Source organism: Nicotiana attenuata, unplaced genomic scaffold, assembly GCF_001879085.1.
Source record: "Nicotiana attenuata strain UT unplaced genomic scaffold, NIATTr2, whole genome shotgun sequence".
NCBI classification, from domain to species: Eukaryota; Viridiplantae; Streptophyta; class Magnoliopsida; order Solanales; family Solanaceae; genus Nicotiana; species Nicotiana attenuata.
In genome coordinates this window covers 1109041-1120943 of record NW_017670275.1, presented here as the reverse complement: position 1 = coordinate 1120943, position 11903 = coordinate 1109041, and the positions used below count along the sequence as shown (strand labels likewise).

General features: G+C 40.2%; 1 protein-coding gene across 1 annotated transcript; it reads left to right on the top strand.

Moving 5' to 3' along the window:
- Positions 1-2428: 2428 nt before the first annotated feature.
- LOC109237109 lies at positions 2429-3478 on the top strand. The gene has a single exon (XM_019403370.1). The coding sequence runs from the start codon at positions 2429-2431 to the stop codon at positions 3476-3478; it is 1050 nt and encodes a 349-aa protein (XP_019258915.1).
- The last annotated feature ends 8425 nt before the right edge of the window (positions 3479-11903 follow it).

The window sequence follows — 11903 nt, the reverse complement described above, 5'->3', positions numbered from 1 at the left end:
CGGACCTCCAAATCCACTTTCGATCGCGCTCCCAATACCATAATCACCATACGGAGCTATTCTCAAACAAGGAATCCCAAACGGACATTGATAACATTGAAATTCACTTCAAACCAAATTTATGAAATTTTTCCAAAAATGCTAACTTCCACGATAGGCGCATAAACGCTCCCGCGTCATCCAATACCCGATCCGCACATACGCCCAAGTCCAAAATCATCATACAAACCTGTTGGAACCTTCAAATCCTGATTCTGAGGTCGTTTACTCAAAAATCAACCCTTAGTCAATTCTTCCAACTTAAAACTTTCGAAATGAGAATTTTCTTTCCAAATCAATTCCAAACTTCCCGAAATTCAATTCCGACCATGCGTACAAGTCATAATACCTGAAGTGAAGCTGCTCATGGCCTCAAAACGCTGAACGACGCGCCAGAGCTCAAAACGACCGGGCGGGTCGTTACAGTAATTCTGTGGTTCCCTCTTTCTATTGAATTTAAGTGATTTTATAAATAAAAAAAATTTAGTGTTGGCTGAAAATTTTTTGGTCACATTGAATTTGAAAGGTAGAGCAGCGACTATGGTGGAAGAAGAAGGAGATTGGAGAAAAAGAGAAAATAATGGCTCTCACACGCCTTAATAGCAATGTGTTACATACACCATGCCATGTCAGTAGTTTAGTCTAATTGACATAACTTGTCTTCACTTCAAGTATTCAATAGGTACTAGTATAAGAACTTGCACAATGCGCGAAAATTTGACAGAATATTAATCTTATAAAATTATGATCTAATATATCATATTAATTTAATAAATATTAGTTGTATTTTATTATTTAATATAGCGTGCAAAAATATAATACAATCTATAAAAAATTAAAGGATACACATCATATAGTAATCAAATAAATTGTTTGTTCCTTTTTATTTTTATTATTGAATTAGCAAGTACTTAGTACTATTGATACTTTTATTGAGTGTTATTTATTTATCTTTTATTTTTTTAATTAATTAAAAATGTAAATATCATAACATTATCTCCATCCCCCTCTTTTCGTACATTTCTTTCTACCGTAATACTTATTTGATTAGTTTTCAGATTTTGTAGTTTATTAAAAAATTTAATAATGTAATTTTTTTTACTAAAAAGTTTCTTTATATTTTTATTTTCGTTTTTTTATTTTAAAATAATTTTAAAACTCCAACTTCAAACCAAACCCCAAGTTGAATAAGAAATTTTTTATTTCTTTATTTTCATTTTTTATTTTAAAATAATACTCCAAATTGAAACTATTCCCCAACTTGAATAGGTAATTTTTTTTAATAAATATTTTCGTTTTTTTTAATTGTAGCTAATTGTAAGATATCTATATTTATTAATTCAAATATAATAACTAATTAATTCAAAATTTTAAAAGATTTTTTTAGTTAAAAAGGTAGTTTATTTTGTCTTTAAAATGCCACCTGGCTTTTGTGGTTATGCCCACTTGTCTTAATAATATGCTTTTGCCTCTCCTTTACTATATATAGATTTTTGTATTTTTCAATATAGCTAATTATAAAATATCTATATTTATTAATTCAAATAGAATAACTAAATAATTCAAAATTTAAAAAGGTTTATTTAGCTAAAAAGGTAGTTTATTTTGTCTTAACAATGCCACTTGGCTTTTTGTGGTTATGCCACTTGTTTTAATAATATGCTTTGCCTCTCCTTTATTAAATATAGATTTTCGGTTTTTATTTTTAAAATAACTTTAAAACTCCAAACTTGAAACCATTTGAATTGGCAATTTATTATTTCTTTATTTCGTTTTTTATTTTAAAATAATTTTAAGAACTCCAAATTGAAACTATTCCCCAACTTGAATAGGTATTTTTTTTAATTAATTTTTAGTTTTTATTATAGCTAATTATAAGATATCTATATTTATTAATTCAAATAGAATAACTAATTAATTCAAAATTTAAAAAGGTTTTTTATTGTAAATTCTCTCTCGGCGCACGTTAAGCTGGGTCTGCTAACTTGCACTGGTGGAGATGGCGAGACAGAGGAAGAAGAACTCCATAGCTAAGGAATCGACTGTAGATGAGGAAGATAAGGCAGACGATGAAGATACAAGACTAGTAACACCAGAAACGGGGATTCCCCAAGCTCTAGACTCGGTGCAACTGTTCCATTGGATGAAAGGCATGGGGAGTGCACCAACTGTTCTGCATGGACAAGAGAGGAAGAAATCGGAGGAGCCGGTGGCAATTCAAGCACAGGCAGCTCCGATAACTAAGACTCCTGCAGATCCTGCACCAAATGAGACGGAAATGGCGAAAGCAGCTAAGAAACTTATGTTCTCAAATCAGAGGCCAAATTCTGGGGGAACAGAGATAAACTTAGCGGAGGTGGTTAAATGAAACAGATCTCAACGACAGGGGATGCAATTGGAATATTATCCCCCAATTATCAAAGAAGGAGTGAAGGTGGTTCGACTGAATCAAATTGAAGTAAAGGAGCAAACTCAGAAATGGCAGGCATCGCTAATTGGGTATGTATTGGGAGGAAATCCATCGTTTAAAGACATGCTTAAGTTTGTGTATGGTGTGTGGAGTTTGGTAGCAACTCCACAAGTATTTCTTCATGATGATGGATATTTTGTTTTCAAATTTGAATTTGAAGATGACAAGAAGCTAGTTATACAGAAGGAACCATATACCTTTAATAATCGACCAATGATATTGAAGCAATGGGAACCTAAATTTCAAATGAGTAAGGAGAAAACAAGAAATATCCCAATTTGGGTGATATTCCCAGGGCTACCAGTGGAGTATTGGACAAAGGAAAATTTAGGGCGAATAGCAAGTTGTATTGGGAAACCTATATGCTCTAATAGGTTAACTGCAGAAGGTAAAAGAATTTCTTATGCTAGGATGTTGACTGAAATGGATATATCACAGGAGTTGCCAAATGTACTGTTAATTGAGGAGGCAGAGGGTATACACAGGGAACAAGATTTAGAGTATGAATGGAGACCAGATTTTTGTGAAGTTTGCTTCCAAATAGGCAAACATGAAGTCAATTGTGAAAACGCCCCAATCAAGAAGCAAAAATACAGAGAGGAGAAACAGGATAGACAAGCTGGAATGAAGCAACAAAAGAAGATGCAATGGAAAGTAAAAGCTACAGTGGATCAAGGAGGAACAACAGAGGTGCAGGAAAAAGCAATATCAAAGGATAAGGAGATGAATGATCAGGGTAAGGAACAAAAAGAAAATCAGAACATTGAAGCTCAAGAGGAGAATTTTCAGTCACAGCAAAGATCTAAAGGAAAGCAAAAGATGAAGGTAAACGACAAAAAAGTACTGAGTGGACATGAGATAGAAAAGTTGTTAATGACCAACAGATACAGTACATTGAGAATACAAGAAGCTAGCAGCATTGAAAGAATGACTGAAGGGATTGACCTCATTGAGGAAAATCCCCCATGATAATAAGTGCCTGGAATATAAGAGGGCTGAATAAGCCCTATAAGCAGAGAGAACTCAAGGCCTATCTGCTGAAAAATAAAATTACTCTACTAGGCTGCCTTGAGACAAAGATAAAGCCTAGGAGTGTTAGAAACGTTAAAAGAAAATTTGGAAATGACTGGCAGATATTTTCAAATGAGAAAATAAATCCTATTGGTAGACTATGGGTATTCTGGAAAGACACTATGGTGCAAGTCAACATCCCGATGGTCACTACTCAAGTGATTTATTGTCAAGTGAAGGATAGGGGGTCCCAATTTTAATGTTGTATTAGTTTTTGTGTATGGCAAGAACAAGTTACATAAAAGGAATGAGCTACGGGAACAACTAAGGATGATTTATAGCACAATGCAGGAGTCATGGTTGGTGATAGGAGACTTTAACAGTGTTCTATCTGTCAATGATAGAATAAATGGTCAACCTATTCATCAAACTGAGATAGTAGACTTTCAGAATTGTATAAAGGATAGTGGAGTGGGGCAATTAGTTGCGTGGGTTGAGTAGTCCCTACCAGGGTTTGTTTTTCTTATGCATCATATTCGAGTTTGTAGCTTATTGGCACATTGTGGCATCATATGAGACTTTTGGTCATGTTTGGGGTGGCTTATTGCCTGAGTAGCTGGTACTGGGTAAGACGAGATTGTTGGATCTGGGATTAGTGCGATCGGATTATATGAAGTATATTAAAGAGCAAATACCATTATTTGGTTCAGAATGAGGTAATGATTCTTGTCAGGAGTATAGACTCGACGGGTTGTCGACTCGGCAGCTGGTTATGAATTTCTACACCACTTCCGTCGTGGCGGCAATGCAAAAGTTGGGGCAAGACTTATATAAGCCATGAGGGGCATTGGGGCATCAGATTCGTGGAATTCCACTATCGTTATCGGAGAATGATATTATGGTCATGTGAGTCATGCAGTGCATAGTGTGAATTCAGCAAAGGTATGCAGTCATCTATCAGTGCATCTTGTGGTGATTGATACGGTGTTCGTAGGATGAAAGCAGGCCTGACAGAGAGTTTCGGGTGTTGAAATTTGGGTTCTAAGCTTATTTGATTGAATAAAAAAGAATATCTTGAGATTTGATCGAGTTAATGTGCTCAACTGAGCTGTGCTATCACGAGTAGGTGCTCAAGGTGTTAAACAGTGATTTCGGACAACTCCGGTGTAGTTCTCAGCACGTTCGAGGACGAACGTATGTTTAAGTGGGAGAGAATGTGTCATGACCCTAAACCCAGACCCGGTCGTGATGGCGCCTCTCGTGAAGACAAGGCCAGCCGACACATTCCCAATCCAGTCTTTATGCAATTAAACAATAAGCATTACGTCTAAAACATGATATAAACTCAGAAGTAACAATAACAATACAAAACAATTTGCGGAATACAACCCAACTCAGCCCGATACCGGGGTGTCACTAGTCATGAGCATCAACTATGTCTAAATACAACTGACAATGACTGAAATGTGCTCAGTACAGTCTAATAGAATGAAGAGAGAGAAAGCAGTGCTGCAAACGCTGGTAGCTACCTTGCTAAACTCCGACGACTCTGCCTCCGATAAATCAGTACCCGCTGCCGGTCCAGAAAATACCTGAATCTGCACATAAGGTGCAGGGAGTAAAGTGAGTACTCCAACTCAGTGAGTAATAATCATAACTAAAGTCTGAATGGTAAGAAATCACGAAAAGTGCATCAACATGATGTATAGAAGCAGTTCAAAATCCAGTAAGAAAGCAATGAAGCTGTAAAATCCTTTAAACATCTTAGCTCAGTTTAAACTTCTTCGAAAACGACCTTTTCAACAGTTACGCAAATGAATGCAGAACAACTAGTGCAAATAAGCACAGAAATCCGCCCCTCGAGCACAAATACACAATTAAGCACGTAAATGACAGGCAAATGAGAAAGATAAGCACATAAGGTTTGCCCCTCGGGGACAATGTCAACAAATCCGCCCCTCGGGCAATGTCTCAGAACAGTACCAGCCCCTCGGGCAATCACATAGAACAATACCAGCCCATCGGGCAATCACATAGAACCATACCAGCCCCTCGGGCTATATCTCACATCACAATGGGTACCCGCACTCACTGGGGGTGTGCAGACTCCTGGAGGGGCCCATTACGGCCCAAGCGCAATAACAAGCCATCTCGTGGCATCAAATCTAGGCCCTCGGCCTCATATCAATCAAGCCACCTCATGGCGTACATATCTCAGGACCTCGGCCTCAAATCAGTATCAGTGTATCACCGTTATGGCGTGCAGCCCGACCCAAAAGATATCCTCACAACACAGGCCCTCGGCCTTACTTAGTCAAAAATCACATAAGCCTCTCGGGCAACAGTAAAATAGTGTTTCTCAGGCCAAAACATCATTTAAATATCATTTGAGTATTAAAACTGAGTGAACATGGCTGAGTTTTGAAAACAGTGGAAAATAACATGACTGAGTTCAAATAGTTGGCACGAAGCCCAAATATGGTATGCAGCCCAAATAATAATGATAAAAAATAGATTTCAGTCAGATACGCGGTAAAATCATCAATCGGGACGGACCAAGTCACAGTCCCCAATAGTGCACGACCCCACACTCGTCATCAAGCGTGTGCCTCACCTCAATATAGCACTAAGATGTGCAATCCGGGGTTTCAAACCCTCAAAACATCATTTACAATCATTACTCACCTCGAACCGGCTAAATCTCTAGCTCGCGATGCCTTTGCCCCTCTAATTGGCCTCCACACGCGTCGAATCTATCCAAAATCAGAACGAGGACATCAAAATATGCCAAGGGAACAAAGCCCAAGCGAAAACAATCAATAAAGGGCACAAATCCCGAAATTACCAAAACCCGACCCCCGGGCCCACATCTCAAAATTCAGAAATTTTCACACCAACGGATTCCTTATCTCCCCACGAGTTCATACATATCAAAAATACTAAAATTGGAGTCCAAATGGCCCCGCAAATCCCCATTTAAAGGCCTCTTAAACTCGAGCCCTAATCCTCCATTTTAGCCCTTTAATTCCTTTAATTACATCCCTAAATTCATGAAATACTACCATAGAATTGTGTTTTAGGTCCAAAATCCTTACCTGAACGAAGTCCCCTTGAATTCCTCCTTCCAAATCGTCCAAAAGCTCTCAAGCCGAAGTTAAAAATGGTGGAATAGCTCAAACTCGCGTAATGAAATAACTTATATGTTCTGCCAAGTCCTTTTCGCATCTGCGGCACATTACCCGCTTCTGCGGTACTGCATCTGCGGTCCTTCCACCGCATCTGCGGAAATCACTTGAAAGTCCAAAATCGCATCTGCGATAGGCCATCCGCAGCTGCGACTCCACAGGCGCGGTCCCACAGCGCATCTGCGCTTCCCGGTAAGCCCTCAACATTTCTCTTCAGCGGTTCCCTTTCTGCACGTGTGATGCCACACCTGCGGTCCCCATACCGCAGGTGCAAAAACACCAGCAATAGCAAAGCTTCAGCAGCTTCTAAACTTCAAAGTGGTCTGATTGACCACCCGAAACTCACCCGAGGCCCCGGGACCTCAACAAAAGTCACCAACATATCCAAAAACCTTATTCAAACTTTTCCCAATCATCAAAACACTTCAAACAACACTAACTCAACCAAAACACCTCGGAATCAAGCCTAAGTTTCTAAAAATCTTCCGAATTCCGCTTTTGATAAAAAATCCAACCAAACCACGTCCGAATGAGCTGAAATTTTGCACACACATCCCAAATCACATAACGAAGCTACTGCAACTCTCGGAACTCCATTCCGACTCCTAGATAAAAATCTCGCCTACCAATCGGAAATCGCCAAAATCTCCATTTCGCCAATTCAAGCCTAAACCTTCCACGGACCTCCAAAATGCATTCCGATCACGCTCCTAAGTCCCAAATCACCTAGTGGAGCTAACCAAATCGTAAAAATACCGATCCGAGATCATATACAAACAAGTCAAATATTGGTCAAACCCTTTCAAATTTCAAGCTTCAAACTAAGAACCGTTCTTCCAAATTCATTCTGATCATCCTGCAACCAAAGCCGACGATTTACATAAGTCATAATACACTACACGGGGCAAGTCATGCCCGGGAACTGGCGAGCAAAGTGCAAAAGCTCAAAATGACCGGTCGGGTCGTTAGATCCTCCCCCACTTAAACATATGTTCGTCCTCGAACGTGCCCAGAGTTGTTCCGAAAGCCGACCAATTGCTGAATAACCTTACCATGCACATACCCGGGGGTGATCCCACGTCACCCTATCTCATATAGGTCCGATTACACATCATAACTGAAATATCACAATCCAATCTAGCCCATAAACCATAGAACCACATTTCCACTTCTGAAATCTTCAATACGATCACATTTATACTGTGAATAAGCCCGAACAAGCTGTAACAACCCCTATCTGCAACCTCAGGTGCAATTACATGATATACTACATAACTCAAACGCTTGCAGCGATAACTTCTAATCACAGCAGCTGCACAGAACAACCGAATACCGATAGAAAACCCCTTATCAACTAAAGTCTCATCCCAACACTTTCATATACTGCCAGTGATAAATAAAGTACACAGTAAGCCTTAACCATCTCTTAGATCAACCATTCATGAAGCCACTTCTCCTTTGGCAAAGACCATAGCAAATTTCTGAGCCGAACCTCGATATTTATCCTTCCAACATGCTGAAATCGAATTCGTTAGTATTCATTAAAGATCCCCACGATCTCATCTAATCCACACGAATACTCTGGTGACATGACACCTCAATACAGACAAAAGCCACAACTTGCGCAATACGCGCTCCAATAAACAACAATCCGAACATACTCAAATCATGAAAATAACTCAAATGAAAGAGCTGTACCGCAAGCTCACCAGTACCACCACAACACAAGGCTGAGACCCGTTTCACATCATAGAAATAGAACACACGAATCCAACCCGAAGGGTCATACCTTCACATAACTTTGCTGCGATGCGCGATCCTATCCAAACACTGCTCCACCTGACACACCTCAAGTCACCCTGCTCGATATTGACGACCACGTGCAATTGGTGTCTAGAACCAAAGCAAATCATCATAACCATGGTGAAGCAAATAACATACACCACACAACCCAAAAGGACATAACCGATACGCCATCCACCGAGCAACACCCAATTACTCTTCCTGCTCGACTCCCACTATGAGACCCCAATAGAACCGCAGCATATGTGCCTATAATCCACAAATCATAACACCTTGCAACACAGAAAGGTAACTCATATATCTTCCCAGATTACTAATAAGCTCAATAACAATTGAATCAACACATCCCTCAACAATACAATTCGGAGCCAACCAAGCCGACCCAAGTTAGAACACGCATCCACATTGGCCTGCCAACTAACTCCTTATCAAGGAAATCCTGAAGCTGCTCTTTCAACTCCTTTAACTCTGCCGGTGCCATACGATACGGTGCCCGGCACCAAATCATTACCGAAATCAACAACCTTGCCTGGCGACATGCCCTACCACAAGAAACACATCCGAAAAGTCCCTCACCACCGGAACTGAATCAATATGAGGAGCCTCTGCACTGACATCCATCACGAGAGCCCAAAATAAGAAAAACAATCCTTCCCAGCCATCCGCTGGGCCTTAGAAATATAAAAACCACCCTACTAAGAACATAATCCGTCGAACCTCGCCACTCGGTTCGTGGCATTCCCGGCATAACCAACATCGCTGCCTTAGCGCAATAGCTCCGAATGACACAACACTGAGACAACCAGTCCATACCCAATAGCACCTCAAAAATCTAACGTACCAAGCAGCAAAAGATCCTCTCGGGTCTCCAAACCCCGATAGTCACTGGACAGTGCCGATACACACGACCCACAACCACAACATAGCCTGAATATGAGAACTCCCAGTCTCCAACTCCATATAGCACACCAATCACATATCCGATTCCAATTCCACCGTCCGAGTACATACCACATCTCTAATATCCAGTCATTCCACGAGAGATACTTTAACATTCTTCTGTGCCTCCAAGCAAACTCAGATATCAGCACTCGATCTAACAAGAAAGTGCAGCAATACTACCGAAGTACCCTCAACTTAATCACATTGCCTTTTTCTAAAACATATACCCTCGTCAAATTACCTCCAACTAGCAATACCATTCCCTTAATCATCTGAAGCTCACTTCTCTAATTATATGAAATTGCCCGTGCTGCCTAAGAATTTTATGACCTCCCGTTTAGAATTGAACTGTAACTTTACACACGCAGATCTCAATCCTCCACACATACCGCATATACCAAACAATCCTAAAATAACATGAGAATTTCATATCCCTTCCGAGCCACAAGCAACTATATACTCAACCAACCAAGAACTTTCCATTGATCCCATTTAGAAGAAAATCTCTACACATTCCTTGCTTCTTACACTCGCAGAAAATACGCATCTCTAACCGCAGTAGAAGTCATCAAGAACTCTCTGTCTCCCTTTTTGACAAAACCAAAGCTGACATGACTGAATCCTTCTAACTCCACCAAGCTACGCAGACCACCCAAAATCTAAGAGCATTGCCGCGAAACACCTGTAGAAGCTCATTACCTCGCAAACATCCAAAGAACTAATCATATCCTTACCATACTGGTTCGGCGTACTACCAAACTATCCCATCTATCTGAGCTTCCTTCTGATTTTCCTTTAACCTGATACTGCTTCTTGCTATAACATCGCAATTCCTCAGCCCAGACTCACAACACGAGACCCTAGCATGATACCAGACAGTCTAAGGCTCACAACCCGCTGAGTTCTCTTTCAAATATTCCCAAAAGCACCACATTCAGAATACCTACCCTGAAAAGACTTCATGCGAATCTGAAGACATTACTTTCCTATTACCGATGTATAGAATCCCATAATTGATATAGAAATGACTCAAGGCTTGACACCTTCCAAACGTAAAACCTCAGTTTCTAGCCAAATTATACACCTGAAAATTTCCAATTGATACACGTAAAACCCAGAACGCATTAGAACCATTCCCTATAGTCATCCACTCTACCCAAACAGCAATTAGACCGATCAAAAGAACTGAACAAACTGCGCCTCATTAGCACTTCTGACACTGCAGCATATAACCTTACCTTGATGCAACTAAGCCACTTCCCTTTCCTATGCACTAAGCATTCTTTATCAACAACAACTCAAGACATTCCGTGATTCTCAAACACCTATGAAGCATGATATAACCTTACCTTAGTCGAAATTTTTTCCTTTACTCGAGCTATCCTCGGGCTCAATCTCCGCAAACCATAACTGATTCACCAGCACGCCTCAAACTGGAACCAACATAGCACATAACCGTGCAATCAACTAATCAATAGCAACTCCCCCACTTGGCTCGAAGCCATAGATCAAAACACACACCATAATTCATAATGAATATACTCTATTACTGCTATACTTCCGTAGTGAGGTTAAACTCAGTCCTTCATAAGCTCGTGAAACACAGACCATTTGGTACTTTAAATCTTCTGCAAATCTCGCATTCACCCTCGTAATTGTTAAACCGACTCTCTTAAGCGACTCAAATTCAAATTACAACATATATCTTCCACTTGAAATTGAGATATTCTAACAGACAACATAAGGATTGCACAAACTCAGAACATCTCGCAGGAGATAACCCACCTAGTTTGCCTCCAACCAACATTTCTGTATACCTCCCACTGACATAAACTTCACGCAGTCACTTAGTCTTCCTGAGTCTGAACTCATACCGCAACATGAAATTTACTTCACTCCCAACTAGGAAACAGGAAAAGATTCTTCACGCACCCCTAACTCGGGGCTATACCTCAAATCAAGATGGAAATCAGGCACCTAATAGTTCTTCCATCCTCCAGCAGACCCCTTCTCGTCGCTTCTAAATCATATGAATACATCCCGTAGTCACATCACCCTCATCACGTACTATCCAGCCATTACTTCTCTTAATAGGGACACAACAGAACACATAGATCCAGAAATACGTGCTCACACAATTAGCACCTCGGTGCTCAAGCTATAGGCAAAAATCCGGCCTCGAGTCCTCCAGACTGGCCCAACATCAGCACATAAAGATCATATCTCGCCCCTCAATGAGGGAATCACAAGCCATCGATGCACATATAATACTGAGCGCTCATTCGCGAATACGAATGCGTGGAAGGAGTTCAAAAAGTTATATTTCAAGCTGAATCAAGGACGCACGATAAGAATTTTAAGAATATGGAGTTTTCCTAAAGGTTCTACAGCCTCTCGAGGATAAATATAGACGTCTCCGTACCGATCCGCGAGACTCTACTAAACCTGCTCAT

Excerpts from the sequence above, each read along its gene's own strand:
- LOC109237109 (XM_019403370.1), top strand. The coding sequence starts at position 2,429 with ATGCAATTGGAATATTATCCCCCAATTATCAAAGAAGGAGTGAAGGTG.